At 36.3% G+C, this 19731-nt stretch overlaps 4 protein-coding genes across 4 annotated transcripts; 2 read left to right on the top strand and 2 right to left on the bottom strand.

The window, feature by feature from the left end:
• Positions 1-1579: 1579 nt before the first annotated feature.
• On the bottom strand, positions 1580-4127 carry heix (UbiA prenyltransferase domain-containing heix). Its single transcript, XM_074105171.1, has one exon. The coding sequence runs from the start codon at positions 3959-3961 to the stop codon at positions 2960-2962; it is 1002 nt and encodes a 333-aa protein (XP_073961272.1). The 5' UTR covers positions 3962-4127; the 3' UTR covers positions 1580-2959.
• Positions 4128-5007: 880 nt separating this feature from the next.
• Positions 5008-11446, bottom strand: LOC141440927 (sedoheptulokinase-like). Its single transcript, XM_074105522.1, has 2 exons — positions 10808-11446; positions 5008-7416 (listed from the first exon to the last, which is right to left on the bottom strand). The coding sequence occupies exons 1-2, from the start codon at positions 11095-11097 to the stop codon at positions 6312-6314; spliced, it is 1395 nt and encodes a 464-aa protein (XP_073961623.1). The 5' UTR covers positions 11098-11446; the 3' UTR covers positions 5008-6311.
• Positions 11447-12812: 1366 nt separating this feature from the next.
• Positions 12813-13815, top strand: LOC141440847 (uncharacterized). Its single transcript, XM_074105414.1, has one exon. The coding sequence runs from the start codon at positions 12982-12984 to the stop codon at positions 13735-13737; it is 756 nt and encodes a 251-aa protein (XP_073961515.1). The 5' UTR covers positions 12813-12981; the 3' UTR covers positions 13738-13815.
• A 4153-nt stretch (positions 13816-17968) lies between these two features.
• LOC141441245 (uncharacterized) lies at positions 17969-19669 on the top strand. The gene is made up of 3 exons (XM_074105914.1): positions 17969-18258; positions 18485-19531; positions 19604-19669. Exons 1-3 carry the CDS (start codon positions 18121-18123, stop codon positions 19667-19669), a joined length of 1251 nt encoding a protein of 416 aa, XP_073962015.1. The 5' UTR covers positions 17969-18120.
• Positions 19670-19731: the final 62 nt, after the last annotated feature.

Here is a 19731-nt window from a genome sequence, read left to right as displayed (position 1 = left end):
ACCGAACAATAAGAAGTCCGACTCAATAATAATCCGAAATGTCATAAATACTAATTTCGATTACTAAAATACCGAATTTCAAAATTCTGAATATAATTACACCGATCAATAATAAATCCCAACGTATTAACGTAAGCTATGCAGGTTAGATTGGCCTAAAACAGTAGTAATTGTGATTCATTTTCAACAATGTGACACAAGGTCGACGGTGCTCCGCTTCGCGAAGCTCCTATTTCGCGCAGTTAAGGCACTTCGCACCTTGACGCAATTCTAACCTAACCTATACAGGTCAAAGTACCTAAATTGATTAATATTGATTCGAGATTCAAGATTTCGATTATTGAAACCATGAAGTACACACACACACACGCACGCACGCCGCCCACGCCCCCACACACACACACACACACACACACACACACACACACCACCACACCCCACACCCCCACGCGCACGCGCACGCACGCACGCACGCACGCACGCACACACACACACACACACACACACACACACACACACACACACACATACTGCTTCAGCTTATATATATATATATATATATACTGTGACGAAGTTTAGTTTGCCGAATGTCATATTTCAGAATTAACAATGTCATTTCGGAAAATTGATAGTCGGGCCAATAACATTTCGTGTTTGTCATTCTTCAGAGTTATTAGAATCGGATATTAAAAAAATCGTCGATATTTTGAGATTCGGAAAAATAAAAATCGGAATTATATGTCTTAGGAATACGGTATTTGACAACTCCTGATTTTGCCATATCTTAATATTATTATGAAAATATAGATGTACAGATAGCGTTTAGCGAAGAGAAAATTTAAATCGGTTGTAAATTGGATTTATAGCGATTTTTTGAAAAATCTATATACCTGTCTCTTTCTCAAGCGCTTTTCTCTATGCAGCAAGTATGGCGGTACTGGCGTGTGACGTCATATGCCAGTATGTCTTTCTCTGTCTAATTTTGAATTTCAAACCTTTATAACTTTGTTATTTGTAAAGTTAGCTTAAAAATTGTTTTTCTATTCGATAACAGGCATTGTATAGTTTTAATTTATAAAACATATACAAAATAGTCAAATACCGTATTGTGAAAATCGGAAATAGCAAATTCGGAATAAAATATTTCAGAGTATTTGGGTGTTCCCATATCTTTTACTTATATAATGCTGTAAGTAATTTATTGTAAGAACTTAAATATCAAATAATTTATGATTAAATACAACAGCTTGAAAGGTTTTTTTTTTTATTTGACTGGATGGCAAACGAGCAAGTGGGTCTCCTGATGGTAAGAAGAAATCAATCCAACCACCACCGCCCATAAACATCTGCAACACCAGGGGTATTGCAGATGCGTTGCCAACCTAGAGGCCTAAGATGGGATACCTCAAGTGCCAGTAATTTCACCGGCTGCCTTACTCTCCACGCCGAAACACAACAGTGCAAGCACTGCTGCTTCACGGCAGGATTAGCGAGCAAGATGGTGGTAGCAATCCGGGCGGACCTTGCACAAGGCCCTACCACCTGAAAATAGGGATATGATATAATAATATAAAAGCCATCTTGTATTAAAACTATATTTTTAACTAAAAAATAGTTATTGTCAATTTACTTATACTTTATTAATTAATAAAGGCATCTAGCTTATAAAAAAATGAAAGGCTTCAATTATTAATGACTGACAGAAAATGCCTGATATGAATATTAAGTATTAATAACAACTTCAATCTGCAACTGCTTCGACACCCATCTTTTAGAACCCAATAGGTAATTTAAGTACCTTCGTGATTATTTGCTTAGATTAATATTCTATTAATTATCAATTGAATGCCTTAAATTGACATTGGAAATGACAAAAATAGATTCAAGAGGTAGTTTATTCATCCTAACGCGTTTTGACGATAAAGAGATATATCTTAGCCAAAGGATCATTGCACAAGCAACCAGTGCTTTATTCAATAAACATAGGTGAATAATCTTATGTTTAAAATTCACCTTGTGACCTGTTTTCCAAACAATCTGTTTATCATCTGCCATCACAACCATGCCTAAAATATAACTTGTACAACACTATTTCTTATACATGCAGCAGCTGCTCCAGCAAACATCATTTTTATATCAGCATAAAAATGCAACTTTAAATATTTAAGGCAGTCAATGTATCTTAAGGAAGACCCAAAAGATTTTAAGCTTTTTGGTGATGTTTAGATAGAGACACATAGCCAGAGCAAATTCTATTTTGTCATTTGCCCCAAAAAAGGGTCAGAAAGAGCAATAACGCCCAAGCTATCAAATAATCTAGAACTTGTTTATCAATACTTATATGAAAAAATATATCATTACACACTTTAATTGCTGTTTCATTTATTTAGCCTAAATTAGGGGCACCTGGATAGGGATGCACTTTCACCTCCTGGTGTAAAGGACAATTCATAGTTCAAGACTGAACAACCAACGACAGAATGAAACCTATAAATGCACTTACTTATATGCAGAAGCAACATGCAATGCACCCTTCTGAAAATAATCCTACCAGCATGCCCCAAGTTTAAATAAATCTTTACAAACAACATTAACTCCTTCATATCATGCCTGCCTTGCTGCCAGCTAACAGCTGCCTACCTCAGAATTGACCCACCGCATACCAGTGTATACCTGTAGATCAGTATAAGTAGACATGAGCAAAACTTCTCACTTCTTGTATTTAAATCCCTTTGACCCTTTGCACAACCAACAAATTTTGGGTCACTTTATTTAAGTATCCAACACCAGTTGGCCAAACACAAAAAAACAGTTATTCATACACATAACACCTGGGATATTCTAGGGGTTAATCAAGAATCTAATATAATATTAATAAGTACCTGCCTTTTGGTCAACCTTAAGAGTGCAAAAAGATTCAATCTTGATATATTATCTAATATTATGAGATCAACAAACATTATTGATGAAGCAGGAATGGTAATCTATTAGCAAACAAACATGATATCATATACAGCATTCCAAAGTAGAAATGAAGCCTAGCTGTCTGTCTAGGAACATACCTCATGGTATCAGGGTTTCTGAACATCCTTTCTATTTTAAAAGCTCGAGGCAAAGTCAGCATCGGCAGCAAGAACCAGAGAGAACAGCGCACTGATGCCACCACAAACATGATGTACGGAATGAACAGCAGAAATGCATAAAGCAAGTATGATGCTGTTTTTCCAATCAAAATAGCCAAAGTAACAATTTCAGCTTTATTATCTGTCTCCAGATCTCTTGTGTTATTACTGTGTAGGATGGCTTCAGTATTTAACGCCAAAGGTATTGCATAACAAAAGATAGGCCAATCCACTCTCCCTGTCTGCGCAAGGAATGCAAACACTACCGACACAGGCCCAAATATGACTAGAACTAGAATATCACCCAAGGCAATGTACTTGAGGCCAATGCCCCCTGTGTATAAGAATGATGACGATAAACCACCAAAGTAGACTAAAGCTAAATGTTCCATGCGAGCCGGCGACACCATTACAAGGGGGACAAAGCAGGCGCAGCCGGCGAGGTAGAGGATGGCACCCAGCGACACGACCTCATCAATGGAGAGGATATGGTCGACGAGAGTGCGGTCGTCTGACTTGCGATTGTCGATGCCCTTGACGAAGTCGAAGTAGGTGTTGACGACGTTGCCGGCGCCGTGCACGGGCAGCACGGTGCACAGCGTCAGCAGCAGCGCCGGCCAGCTGAAGGCGCGCTCGCCCGGCAGCCGCCACGCCAGTGCCGCGCCCAGAAGCGTCGGCAGCAGGCTTGCGCTCAGCGACCACGGCCGAAGCGCCACCACGTACGTCCGCACCTTCATCAGGGGATTCCGTGCCGCCACTTGCGCCTCTGCGCGCTGCTCTAGCAGATTGCCTTCCGCCGTCGGGATGTCCATGTCCTCTGATTTATTGTTGCCCTCCATTCTATCACCGCGGCCACATAATACGGTATAGCTGAACTTTGCAGAAAATTTCTAGGTCGCTTTGTTACTCGGAATTTACATGCGAATGCAAATTAATATTCGAGTTTATGTTACGGTATCCGGCGGTATAGTTTCAAATCGTACACGACTTGACAGATGACAGTGACAGTGAGAAATAATGGAAGGAACATGGATATGTTTCTGTCATCGTAACTGACATAGGCCCGTAGAAAGAGACCTAAACGTAGTATATTATAAGTCTATGCATTCAATGCATTGGCCCAAGCCATAAGGCCTTATCATAAGGCCGTCATCAAGGGGAATAATTTTGGGAATATATAACAATAACATATTTTTTATTTTACCTTCTTCGACCCGAGAAGTATATGATCATACTGCCTCTTAAACTACTGGGTTTGAAAATTGCTAAAATTTAGTCAGTCGGCTTATCTATTATTCTAGGGTTCCTTACAGTTATTTACACTTCGTTCGACATACAGAGGTTTTTTTATGTATAATGGTTGGGAATATAAAAAATTTGGCTAGATAAACCAACTAGGTGTGATGCATACTTACCTAAACATATTCATAAAAACTGCCCACTTGTTACTTACTTGAATACAAGTTAATATTTTAGTTTTACATACCAAAAATATTTAAGTATATTTTTTTTCCATTACATTAAAATACATAACTACTTTATATACTCATTATTATATTACCCAACTACTTGAGAGAATAACACTCACATAAAATCCCTATTTTATAGGTACGCGTTTGTAGGTATACGTGTAAATTGTAAATATAATACTCGAGATTTATTTCGCTTTTGTTTCAACTTCAAGTCAGTAAGTTGTTTACTAATACATAATAGTAAAGATGTGGAACTGTTAATTTGACCTTCAAAATGAATGTTCACCTTGTAAATTAAGGTATAGTGTAGCTCATTTATTATCAGTTCACTAAATATTTAAATATAGCTAGCATTGCGTAGCACGCAAACTTGTTCGGCTACAAGTTTGTAATATAAATAAAACGACTAAGTTTTTTGTAACTTTTTAATATATTTTAAAACAATAAAAGATAATAACTTCATTAACCCATCCAACGCTTCGTGCCCCACCCAAAGGTGATCCGTAGAAAAATAAGGTTGGTTGGTAAAAATAAAACTGATTAACTAGAATAGATCTTTTATTCACAAACTTGGTGGATATATCAGATGTAAGGACGGGTATATTTCGTGGACTTTGCGCCATTAATTTTTATACAACCACGAGGTGTAAAATAAATAATACTATTTTATTTTATTTTAAAAGAAGGTTTTAACTTTTCCGTAATGTGATGTGCAGCACGTGCAGTGCAATGAGGGTATAAAATAGTTAGGTATTCTTAATATATCGTAGGTAAATGTATGCATGTTTCTTCCACCAAGAAATTCCTTTGCCAACCTAATAATTTAATATTATTTGTAGTTTCAAACATCTAAGACAAATTTTATGAACAAGTTTTTTTCATAAATTAAATAAAAGCTTGTATAAATGGCAATTAATGTGCTAACTTACTTAATTGGTCGGCTTTACCTACCTTATGTGTAAGTAATACTACTAAGTAGTACCTACCTTATGTGTAAGAAGCTAGATTTGTACCTTGTACTTTGTACACATTAGTTTTCAGACGATGAAATATGAAAGTATATAAATTATGCCATTATTTTCGATTTACCTTTATTACTTAGCATAAGGTCGAACATTAAGAAATACCGTGTTTTATATAGGTGGCGGGAATGGATCGGATTGCTAATGGAAGGATTCTATCTACCACGACAAAGTGGCTCTCGGTCCGACCCATGGTACAGTGCAATAACATCTGCCACGGCGGAGCGTGCACAAAACTTCTACCAGCCCTTGAAATAGAGTTCCATCCGATATTTACGCATGTTTTGTTGTATCAGATATTGGTACCGGTGACTAAAACTACTCACGACTTTCACCTATGTACTGAGTAGAGCTTACGGATGGCTCTGAATCTGTCTACATAAGACGGTTTAATATTTAATAGATACTAATTTCAAAAATCTGATATACCTACCTATCTACCCACACTAACCTAACCTATAAGCCTTCGTTGCATATTACACTAATTTTAGAATCTATAACCACCGACCGTAAAATTATTTCCTTAACGTTATGATAGGGTAGTGTATACAAATAAATAATACCTATTATTGTCTACTTTCTAGCTGCATGCACCTAAAGTACGTAAACAATAACCTTGATTGGTCTTGGCTAGTAATTAATTACATCACATTGTTAAAACAGTCGACAATGATGGTTCCATTAAATTAATTCATTTATTTCCCTAAAACGGCAACCGTGGCACCTTTCGCAGCGTCGCCCCCTGAGGTGAATTCTAACGGCAAGCTATAATAATGCTCTACTGCTCTTTGCAGTACTACATTCCGAGACAGCCCCGAACCATTCCCTACGATCCTTTTAATATTCGCGTTGCGTAATATTTCCTTGGGCATCATGGAATGCAAGTTCTGTATCAAGCTGTCACATAGCGACCTAAATACTGAGGCCAGTTGAATATTAGACAAGTCAATGTCGGACACCGAGACTTTAGCTGTCGGCTCATGTCTTTCGCCCAGTAAATGAGGGATTATTTTCATTTCCGACGTCAACGGTGCAGCCGAACTGATCGCTATTAGCTTCTCCCATACTTTTGCTTGAGGAATGGGAAAACCAAATTCCAGCATCCACTGTTGGAGCATCTTTACGAACGTTGCTAAGACATTTCCTCCATTCAATGAGGCAGCTACGACTAGATAAGTATTTCCAAAATAAGGTAAATGCTCTACAGTGCTGCAACCAAGGTCGGAGATTTTATTGGCAATAATTGCCAATTGAGCTGACGTGGAAATGTTCAATACAGCATCCTGATTATTTTCAAGAGTTGCTAGCATGGAACACTGGAGGTCCCCCAGCGCGGCACTTACTGGCGTACCCTCGGGAATTCCGTTCCAGGACGAATTTAATTTGCCAACAAATTCTCCACCTTTTACGACCTTTGGTAGAAGGTTTACAGGAAATCCAATTGACTTTAATATTTCAATGTTCCATTCGTTTTTCTCCGTATTATAGTAACCCCAGCTGGCGGCATTTTGGTCGGACATGACCGGAACATCCAGATCACACAGCATTGATACTACGAAGTCCCCGACAGTGCCAGAGCAGTTGAAGTTGGCGAGTTTCTCGGGTTTATGCGCGAGCATCCAAAGGAGAGTTGCGCAGCCATAGCCCGAGTAGCATTTCAAGTGGGAATCAGGCTCAGGAAGGGCAGCTAAGAACTCTGGTTTGCACCTTGTGTCCTGCCATGTATACAGAGCAGACATGTTTTCCCTAACGCCTTCAAATCTTATCACATTTCCATCCTTTTCAACCTTTTCCCAAGCCCTGAAATTAAAATAAATAATGTTACAAAACCTATACAATTATGTAACTACCTATTACATTACTACTGTTTTTTTGGAACTGCATTTTCTTTTTAAATGGTCTAAGTATGTTGAGGAGTATTTATAAAGACTGACCAGGAAGCAATTCAATAACGGAATATTATTAATTGCACATCAAATAAATAATTGACTATCAATTTATTCTCATCATTTATATACTTTTGTACTTCAATTAAATTATTTCAATACAAATAAAATAAATGTGTAGCAAAACTAGTACAGTACTGCAGATAGTTCGAAAATATACATCAGCACGACATTACTTTTTTTCCTGTAATGCGAGACAAATACATTCTTTTAGGGCCAAAAATACTACAATCACATCAAAAATACTGACTGCACAGCAAATTAACCAGAGCGTGCGTAGATGATACTCATTCTGGTAGCAAAATAACTCTCCGAGTAGCATATATTAATAAGCACATCAAAACCGTCTCATCATTTTAAAAATTAAGTACGACGACGAGCGGAGCGAGGAGGAGCGTTAAGTGCAATTGCAATCACAACGCGCGAGCCGAGCGAGCGAACCGAGCGCGCCGCGGTAGCGGCCAGCGAAGCGACAGATTCTAATTTATCCATACTAATATTATAAATGCGAAAGTGTGTGTGTTTGTATGTATGTTTGTCCGTCTTTCACGTCGAAACGGAGCGACGGATGGACGTGATTTTTGGCATAGATATAGTTTATGGGCCAAAAAAAGACATAGACTACTTTTTATTCCGGAAAAATGAACAGTTCCCGAGGAATTAGCGCGCGATAACGGACTTCCACGCGGGCGAAGCCGCGGGAAAAAGCTGGTTTAGGAAATAATTTTGCCCCTACTAGTGCTGGTTATGTTATTTATTTGATGTAAAAAGTATGTAAGTGATTATTAAGGTATTACAGTGCCTGTTTCGATATTTTTGATCACCTTGGCCGCTTCTAATATCAGATGGCGACTGAACAAGGGGATTTTTATATTTTATTGCAGATCTCATTTCATTATGTTTTACTTAATAAATAATAAGATGATATGTCAAATAAAATGCTGTTTCATATAGGTAAACTGCTGTATTTTATATGAAAATAGAAGCTAAATTAAAAAAAAAGAGTTACAAGGTATGATGTGCGTAAGACATTATAATTAGCTGTGTTATAGTAAAAATGCTTTACTTTTTGACAAATAGCGGTACGATATTTTGAGTGGAATATTTTGATGTGTAATCAGTAATTTTGATGTGAATTCGGATTTTTTTTTGATAAAAAAGGACTTTTTTGACGTGCGTTTAAATACTACCCCGGAAAGGAAATCAGTGATGGTGATTTTAGTTAGAACCTATGTGTGAAAAGTCCGTAAAACCAGCCAAAAGCGTGTATACGCGATAAAAAAATATTTACCTAGTTTTCATATCATACTATTTAAGGTTTTTTTAGAGACTACTTTGGATTTTTTCTATCAAACAAACTAAAGATAATCGTGTTTCTACAGTGTGTGATTTATAAAGTAATTCCTCAAATATCTCACATACGAGTTTCTAAACTAAAGCTTTACTCGTAATGAATGATACAGCAAGATATTAAATGAATGCAATAAATGCGCTAGAAGCTCGGTGCGCTCTTAATAAATAATGATACAATATATAAGTTAATTAAATGTTCAAGCGTTCACGTATTTATAAATACTTGACACTCAATAAAATAAATTTTTCGAACAAGTTCGCGGAGTTATAATCATGTTCATATTTCTAACTTGGAAATCCGTGATGTTATGTTGCAGTGCCCTACTACAGGGTTTCATGTTTGGGAAATATTTTATTTAGTTTAAGATCCTATTTATGTACCCATGAAAGCAATGATTGTATGATTAAATGATCAAATTTTGCATCCCCGGTGCCGATCAGGGGATAAGGACTTCCCAACCCAACTAATTTCAATTAAAAAATAATTTATATTATGTTAGCTGGTGGTTAGCTGTTATACGCATACTAACGAGTGTAACTGTGGGAGATTTAAGCTTTTCACTTTTATTAATATCATGCAGGTACAAGATAATTGAAGGGATACATAATCATAGCCACCAGGAGACTATCAGGAGACCCACTTGCTCGTCTGCCATCCAGTCAAATAAAACAAAAAGTTTTTTTAGGACTTATTTCAATGTGTAACTTGATTTATATATTGAAAAAGCCATGGACGTAATACCTAATACCTAGGTACTCGTATTAAGTCCATGGAAAAAGCACAGATATTGTACAGATATATATTGTAGGTACTGATATTAAGTTAGTGTTTTGCTGCCAGTTAACATCTATTTGTATGTACGTTTGTGTCTATGTACTCTTTAGTTCACATAAAAAATAAAAATACTGATAGAGAATAGAGAGAAGTACAAAGGCGAGCTTATTCCTAATAAGGGATCTCTTCCAGCTAACCTAGTTAGGAGAAGACAATTTATTAAAATTAAGACAGGTAAACAGTTAATACTTATACTTATATAGATGATTGTAAAAATTATCTGAAATAAAAATTTATTATTATTATTATTATTAATTACGTACCGTAAAAAGAAAAAAAGAATTAAAAAAAAAAAAAACAAAAAGCCCGACTGCCTTAAAAACTAAAAGGAAAAAAAAAAAGAAGTCTAGTGGTCTAGAACTCTGTCAAGAAGCTCATTTAAGGTTCAACAGTCGGGACCCATTACCATGATTTTTTGAGCTGGTTACGATTTGAATGGGTCCCGACTGTTGAACCTTAAATGAGCTTCTTGACAGAGTTCTAGACCACTAGACTTATTTTCTTCCTTTTAGTTTTTAAGGCAGTCGGGTTTTTTGATTTTTTAAATTTAATGTTTTTTTATTTTATACTTTTTTGATATTTCTGTGAAAATAGTAGATTAAAAGTATTATAACCCATATATATTTAGAATGGGCTAATTAATAGCTTTCATTTGATTCCCATATTGTTACAATACAAAATATATTTTTTATTCCTTCCCCACATTTTTTTTCCGCAGACGCCATATTGAAATATTACATACCCTATGTCATTTCGACAGTTATGACAAATGCAATGATACCTCATATGTTACAATCCGTCCAGCCGTTTAGGCTGCAGCGAGGACCAAAGAAATGGACATACATACCCACATACATACATACATACTTACATACATACATACGCTCGAAAAACATAACCCTCCTTCGGGCAGTCGTGTAATAAATACAAAATTGTATACATGTATCTCATATAAATACCTACTTATAAAAACAAAATATTAATAATAATATTTGTTTATTTATTAGGAATTTTAGGGTTAACAATTTTTGTTAAATTACTTGTTATGTAAACATACTTGTTTTCTCCATTTTTCCATAACACCACACCGTGCATCTGTCCGCATATGCCGATTTTCTTGACATGCCTAAGTACATCCCTCGGCAATCGGGACACGCAGTAGTGCATGGCTGAAACTATTTTTGGTACATCCTGCTTGTTCCCCTCTATGCCTTGGTCACTGGGAATATTTGCAGCCGTATCCTTATTTTGCTTAGCAATTATTTCTTTCGTGTCTGGATCGTAAACGCACACTTTTACCGATGTGGTCCCTATGTCCAAACCTAGTATGTACTCTTTGTCAGCCATGATCGCACTTTAAAATAAATAGTTTGGTTGGATTGTTTTTTAGAACACTTTTTTTTACCGCGAGCTATTATATATTCTGTGCCGCGAGGTAAAGATCAAACAAAACTGACGGACGACAAGTGAATTTGATTGCTTTTGCTAGATTGCGGCAGTCGGCCAGTGTGGCGTGGCGGCGGGAGGCGGGCGTCGCGACGCGCGCCGGCCGCTACCTACTCTACTCTACTCGTACTTAGCTCACTCCGACTCACTCGTGAGATAGGTAGCGGCTTGGCTGTTACGTAAAAGCGTCGTTTATCACGAGTGGGACATGTGTTTATCATACACTTCGGCGGTTAACTGACTTACAGCCAATAAGTAGTGCTGTCAGCTCTAAAATAATTAATTTTGATAACATAGGTGTATGTTAAATAGATACTGAGCTGATTCCATTGATAGGTATTGATAGATAAGTACACTATATAGGTACATATTTTATTTATTTTCCAACAAGGTTTAATTTGCTTACTAAAATTAATTGGACTTCTCGGAAAAAAATATACGTTAGATCGAAATGACTAAAGTTTCAGATTTGGGATGTACCTAATTAGGTACCTATTGTAAACTCAACAATAAGATTAATACATCATACATAAACCATGTTATACACAATAATTGCGTACTATTAATGGTTTGGATAATAGTTTAAATGAATTATTATATCTTTCTTGATATACGTGTACTTCTATATTACTTAACAAGGCTTGTTTACATATACTCGTAAACTCAACCTACAATACAACTACAGGTGTTACTTTGCGGAGGTCCATATCAAGGGAAAATGAATAATTAAGGTCGCGGGTGAGCAAAGAAATTCTTTTAGTTCTACAATACAACTTTTTCTTTCTAAACACCCCAGTACGTTGATGAGGAGAATGACGGTTTACTGAGATAAGGTTGTACAGCTGGTCGAGCACTGAGGCTTACTTTAAAACATAAATTAATAATTATCAGAAAATCTTGTAGTTAGGTATTTCTGGCCACATTATGATTTTTTTTAGGACCTACTGCTAAAGTGGCGTACTCACGATAAACTATATAGTGTTAGCTTCTACGAACGAACTATGCAATAAAATCTATAAATATATTGCATTAATGTGCTATAAACAGATTGCAGTACGTGTTAATCGATAAATGGATGTGGTTCTGGTTCCGGCCAGACTATGAAACTTGAGATTTCGGTATGGAGTTTCGAATCCCGGTAGGGATACGTTTTTATCTAACGAATTTGATTGTTTGCACATTATTTATTTCGAAATATGCATTATAAATAATATATGGTTCACAAGTTCTGCTTAATATAGAGCCCAATCTAGTCATATTATAGTTTTGGCGTGCAACATTATTTCATCAAAAATGACACAGCTGCGGTTTTGAACATAGCTAACCCTTCGTATTAGTACCTAAGTAAAAAAGAAAACTGCAACATAAATTAATTTATTAAAAAGAAAAACAATTTTTACTGAATAAGATTAAATTAGAGCACGATAACTAAATTTACTTTACCCTGACTTTTCTTTATGCATGGAAAGGGTTAATCTTAACGAATGTAATCAAAACTCAAAACATGTGTTTAGAAACTGCTCCGAATAAAAGCAGTCCTACCACACTGCTAAAATTAATGTTATATTCTGTGGACGATAAAGTGACATTGTCACACACTGTCAAATTTGATTATGACATGACAATTTTCGAAGCGAGCATTTTGCTTTGCTTTGCATGCGTGCCATTTAAAAAAGGTACTCTGTGCGTTCCATGCTGATGCAGGTATGCGAGCGAGGTTAACCCAAGTACAAAACATTTTTCAGTTTCGTATTATTAATTAAAATAACCAATAAAACACGTATAATGGGAAAAAGAAGTAAGACGTCTAGCAAAGTACTTGACCTCCAATTTCTTGCTGCGAACGAAGGTACAGATGAGCAAGATGTTACAAATTTAAATAAATCTGAAATTATTGAAAGTAATAATACAGTGAAAACCAAGAAGAAAAAACGTAAACATGCGAATGCTGATGCAGATAACGATACATCTGCGCAAGCCGCATTTGTTGATGTAGGAATACACGCAGTGGACGACGAACTCGATAAATCGACTACTTTGGAAAGCAAAAAGAAAAAGAAGAAAAAACTTCAATCAACACACGATGAAGAATTGCCAATAGAAGAGACAGGAATCAAAAATGTTACCAATGAAATTAAGGATGATGAATCAAATATTCCAAAGAAAAAGAAGAAAAAGAATAAGGACAATTCGGTGGTAGATGAAAATAAAACTGAAATAGATCAAATGAACAAAGAGACTGTAGAAAATGAAGCTAAAATATCTAAGAAAAAGAAAAAAATACATAACTCCTTGAATGGCGATTCATTGGCACCAGAAACAAGTACTCAAAATGTTAGTGTTGATGAAAAGCTAAAGCTATCAAAATCTCAAAAGAAAAAGAAGACTGGTACTCCTGTTCTCAATGCAGAGGAATCACAAGTGACGGAGGAAGACATTGACAGGTTTTGTGATGAGTTGGATGAAGAGGACAACAAACAGTACGAAGACTGGGTTAAGCTCATCGAAGCCAGTTTGCCTCCACCGCGGGGAAAAAAATAGTTTTATACTGTATTTTAGGAGCTGTTCATTATATTTTTAGTTACCTATCAAGAGTAATAAAATGTTATTATTTGTGAATTTTGTGTTTACTGATCGAAAACATACATAGAATAGAATACAAACAAAGAAAGTAAGAATTGGCCCCACACATAAAATTCATTGAAAGAAAGAAAGAAAGAAAATACATTTATTCACAACACAAGACACAACAATAGTATTAAGTACAAATAGACAACACGTACGAAAGTATGTGGCATTGCTGATTTATTTGCTTGGATGTGAAATGCTATTTTACCAATTATTGACCCTAAAATTACCCAAATTTGTTTTTATCTAAACTACTCTTAGATAATTTAATTTAGGCTTTAAATAATTATCTAAGAAACCACTGAACCAATTTTTTTGTAGCTTCAACACAGTAAGTAGTTTAGATGTATTATTAAAAAAAATACAGTGTGTAATGTCTTTAAAAATAGTTAAATTTGTATGTTTAATACTTTTTATTTTGCCGAGAAAGAGAGACCCACCAATTTTGGTTATATAAGTTATTCAATTTCATATTGTGCAGACTCACTTAGGCTAATAGTATTTAATACAAGAGTGAGCAAGTACCTACTGCTTGGCTTCATATGATAGGTATATTTTTAAGAGCAACTTTGTAGTTTCTTCTTTTTAGGGTTCTGTAGTCAACGAGGAACCCTTATAGTTTCGCCATGTCTGTCTGTCTGTCCATCTGCGGCTAAGCTCAGAGACCGTTAGAACTCGAAAGCAGTAATTTGGCATGAATATTATATTCATATTATCAGTCACAACGACAGTGGTAAAATAAGAAAAGAAAATATTTTTTTTTAGGGTACCTCCCTACCTGAACTTGGAAGATTTCTTACACAATACGATTTCGTACGACTTAGAAAAATATTATTTGATTTTTTGGTAATGGCTAGGTAAGGAACCCTATCCTGGGCGTGTCCGACACACTCTTAACTGGGTTTTTTTCTTTATGTAATGAATCTTTGCTTCATGCTCTCAGCGCATTTAGCCAAACGGCTTCTTTTCTTTACAATAAATTAAACGTTTTTATTTAGTCAATGTATTTAAATCTAAAAGTAGGATGAAAAATACATACATACGCGTCAAACACATAACCCTCCTTCTTCGTAGTCGGGTAAAAAACTAAACTGGCCAGCTGTCCATGAGAAAACGCGGCAAATAAAAAAAATGAGGCTGACAACACTAGGTGTACACTAGGATGTTGATACTTAGAAATTATTGAAATTTTCCAGATATTAAATTATACTCGGGGCTCTTCAAGCTGCATTATAATTCATGTAATAATGTGTGAAAGTTGATGATGCACTTTAGGAATCCCTTGGTAAATTTTATGACCTTTGTCAGTGCCCATTTACGTACAGTCCAAACGGATAATTTTTTTGGATCTTGTAACATTTTAATTCTAACATAATATTATAACATTTTGCATTTTGAGGATAGTAAGAGGTTGAATGAAATGAAACAAATAAGAATTTATTTATTTCTTATAGACGAAGTATCAAAATTATTTAAGCCAGGCTAGAATGACAATATTATTATGACAACAAAGAGTATAAGTACCTATGTAGGAAAAGAGTGGCAATGTGGCAGTGTATGACAATTTTGACGCTTTCGCTGGCCAGTCTACCATGTTTTTTACAAGCTTTTATTTAGTTTCACCTGTCCCGTTGTTTGTCTGTCTGTATAGTCAATCTTGCAAGTTAAATTCAGCCAACTTCCAGTAGTCGGAATGACTTGAAACTGGCATACTTATGTAAATCACGTGACAATACAATAATCATAGTAGTGACATCCTGATAGTCCGGCCAGGATCGTCTGAGCAGGACGGAACTCTTCAACGGTTAATAGCATCAACTTGAAATTTGGTATGTAGTTTGGGTGACAATGCAAGTACAAAATACTACGCACAGGGCCTATCACGCTAGTAACACACATGAGTAATATTTACTTCGACGTTTCGGCAACATTACAGCGGCCGTGGTCACGGTCACGAGTAGACACTACTCGTATTACTACTATTTTAACTACGAGTGAAAATCACGAAAGTTTAAGACATTGTAATACAAGTACAGTCAACAAAAAGTACAGTCAGCAAAAAAAGCTTGTATTAAAAATGAAATTTTTATGGTTAGGTTAGTTTTAAATAATAATTTCACTCTTCAGTACAATACGGAGAATAAACCAAAAATTTACATAAAAATACGGCTCAGTATTGTCAGTTTGACAGCGGAAATGTCACATCACACATATCTGACCAGTGTTGCCACTTTAGCCAATTTTAGCTAAATCTAGTCACATTTATGAAATAGCTACAAAAAAAAACTTTCTAGCTACTTACAACAAGTAAGTTACCACTGTTTCAATCAATTTAATCTGTAATGAAAGTCGTACTTCCTTGCACTTCCTACGTAATTCCTGAGAATATCCCTCAAGAAATAAATTCCTATTGAAAACTATTTTTTTTTCCAGTAATCTGCTGTCAGTCCGAACAAAGGACTATGATCAGATGTGCTGTTCCAGTTACTCGCGTTTCAGTGTGCCCTCCAGCGAGGCGCAATCACGCATACAAGACAATACATAGAAACTAGAAGCGTGTATTCAGTTCTTGGATGGTATGTCTTTTGAGCTGCCTCTGATAGCCAACTATTGTTAGCTGCCAGGCCAGGACGTTAGGATGGTATTCAAGTCGCGTTTGATACGTCTTAGCTGTCGTGCTTATTTCCTCCTTTATTGTAGGTATGTGTTAAAGTCTATGGTTTTTGTGTCGTAGCAACGGTTTTTCGTTTGTAGACAGTGTCACTTAATGAAAATATATCTTACAGAATGCACTGATTTACAGAGTTTTCTTTAATATAGGAGGCAGAGTTCATCCGATTAGTTATACATTAATGGTATGCTTAGATGCTGATGTATCTCTTTGTTTGTTGTGTACCATGGCTCATTAGCAATTGATCTCAGGATCGTGTTCTGCAAACGCTGCAGGGTCATTATGTTGGATTCGATGGCGGTGCCCCAAAGCTCAATGCCATACATCCACACTGGCTTGAGAGTGGCCTTATAAATAAGAAGTTTATTGTCTATAGACATATACAGCTTCGAGTTTCTTCCGAGAATCTAATGTAGGGCTCTGTGTTTGAGAGCCATTTCATCCGTTTTAGCTTCGATGTGTCTTCCAGGTCAGTCGTCTGTCCAGATGAATTCCAAGGTATCTCACATGATCGTCATGTGGTAGAGTTGTGTTGCCCAGTTTTACTAGCGGGCAGTTGCCTTGTCTGAGTGAGAATGTCACTTGCACAGATTTGCTAACGGTTGCTGTTATCCTCCATTTATCAAGCCATTCCTGTATCAACTCTAAGCCCCTCTGGAGCATAGTCGATGCAATGTCTGCGTTTGCGTGACTCGCAAACTTGCTTACTTGTATTGCAGTGTCATCTGCATAGGTTGCAGTGACAACTCCAGGGCGTCTGGGAGATCCGCTGTGTACAGGTTATACAGAACAGGGCCCAAACCAGATCCTTGAGGCACCCCGGCTTTAATTGGCAGGTGGCCTCTAGGTTGGCAACGCCATCCAGTTGAATAAAAAAAATTGGATACAACTTGGATGTAGCATCAACCTCCTTTACAAAGAACATCCTATCCGCAAGATACGATTTAAGGAGTAAATAAAACGGCTGCGGTAAATAAAAATAAATATCTTTACTTCATAACATTTAGGATTCCATTAAAATCGTTACTAGGAATTGTTCATTACAGCTACGTGTTAGTGCATTAAATAATTTATAAATACAAAGTTTTAAAACACTATAAAATAATAATGAGCACAATATTTAACAATGAAATCAAAATTCATAGTTAAATAAAAAATAATAATTTTAATCATGTAATGGTTTAACATGTCAAATTTAAAATAAATTGGACTAGAATAAGAATAAGATGTCATAAATGGCTACTTTTTATTCATACAAATAATGAACACTAAGAAACCCGAAAAAAAAATAAGAAGCCATTTACGGAAATTTATTATGTAAGATTTGTTATGTAAGAGAAAGAAATTAAAAATTTAAGACATATCCCATGTTGCCTTTTTTTTTGTTTACCCATTTTTGGCGACTGCTAACAGATTTTTTTTTTCGAAACTAGCTACTTTTTACCATATTATGTTTAGCTACTTTTTCTTTGGGCAAGGTGGCAACACTATATGTATCTGACTGACGTTTTACTTTTACTACTATGTGTTCACACGTGCGGATCTATGATCAAACCTAAAATCAACAACGATACCGTTTAAAATTTGTGTTGACCTAGGAAGGAAGAAACTATTTTGTCTGCAATATGACCCGATTTGCCCGTGCAAAGGGCTCAAAGGCTTCGAACGAAAGAACCCCTGAAGACAGTACGCCATGGGAGGTGATGAAGGAACAACTTCTGCAGTCCAAAAAGGAAAAGGACGAGGCTGGCAAAAGAAAAGAGGTTGCTTATTAAATGTTACAATTATTATATGAATATGTTTCAGATATCATAATTTTTATTTAAGTAATTGAGTTTGATAGACCAGAATGGAGCAAGATAGGATAGTCCTTTGCCCAGCAGTAGGGCACAAAAAAGGCTCATAAAAAAATAGGCTTATCTCGATTATTAGCTGTATCACCATTCATGTTAATTTTATTTATTTACTTGAAATCCTTTATTATTTCAGGCAGAAAATCAGCGCATTGAAACTATGAAAAATTTTCTAAAGGAACATAAAGTGTCTAAGCGTAAAGCAACTTGGTGTGACTTTCCTGAAGAGCAACCAAAGAAAAGGCTTCTGCCCCTAAAACAGCCTACAAAAAAACATCAAAGTGTAACACAAGTGTCAAATAGCACTGTTGAAACAAATGTAGCTTCACAAGCTGACACAGCCAACAAGACCAAGAAGAAAAAAAAGAAGAAAAATGTGGCAGTGGCAGCCATCACACCTGATCCAGTACATACCGGCGTAACAATAGATGCTGGAGAAGTATCCCAACCAGAAAAGAAAAAAAAGAATAAGAACAAGAAAAAACTTAACACCAATGGAAGTACTCAACAACCAGACATTGCACCAGAATCAAATGATATACCAATGGTTGCATCAGGAGAAAAAATACCACAAAGTGGAAAGAAACAAAAGAAGAAAAATAAAAAGAAGCAGCAGTTAACTAGCAGTGGTAATGCTCCACAAGATAATGTGCCAGCTTCTAATATGGTTAAGTCACCCAGTCAGAATCAACAAAATGGGAATAGCAAAGGTGCTTCAGACAGTAATATTGCCATAAAGAAGAAACAAAGAAATGGAAAACCTGTCAGAAGGAAAGAGATAAATGACAATAGTTTTCAACTTATAATCAATGGCAAAGAAGTTGAACTGGTGAGATTTGAAGGGTTCCCTATTATGAAGAAGGATGCTGAACGTCTTACTGAACTAAGGAAGAGCATGATGCAGAAAGGGATACCCAAAAGCGAAGTACAGAGGAATATGAAGTTAGAGAGGAGGAGGGCAGAGAAAGCTCTAGCTAGAGTGAAGAGGGATGTGTGTTATAACTGCAGGAAAGGCGGTCACAATCTCTCAGACTGTCCAGAACTTAAGTCTAAGATACCAGGAGTGCAGGCAGCTGATGGGGTTTGCTTCAAATGTGGATCTACAGAGCACAGGCAGTTTGAATGCAAAGTCCAGCGTGACAAGGAGTTCCGATTTGCTACATGCTTCATTTGTAGGGAATCTGTGAGTTTTTTTAAAATGTTATATTTGATGATCCCCTACACTATGTTTTCCTGTCCATGGTCTCCATTCAAGGCCTCATCTGCTCCACCGTTCATCGGTCCTGCAACAGATGTGGCCAGCACAACCCCATTTCAGTGAACTAATTCTTTAGTGAAGTAATGTCGGTGAGTTTTGTTCTTTGTCGGATAATGTGATATCGG

The sequence above is a fragment of the Choristoneura fumiferana genome, chromosome 23 (assembly GCF_025370935.1).
Source record: "Choristoneura fumiferana chromosome 23, NRCan_CFum_1, whole genome shotgun sequence".
In the NCBI taxonomy this organism is placed as follows: Eukaryota; Metazoa; Arthropoda; class Insecta; order Lepidoptera; family Tortricidae; genus Choristoneura; species Choristoneura fumiferana.
This window is presented reverse-complemented; position numbering and strand designations above follow the sequence as displayed.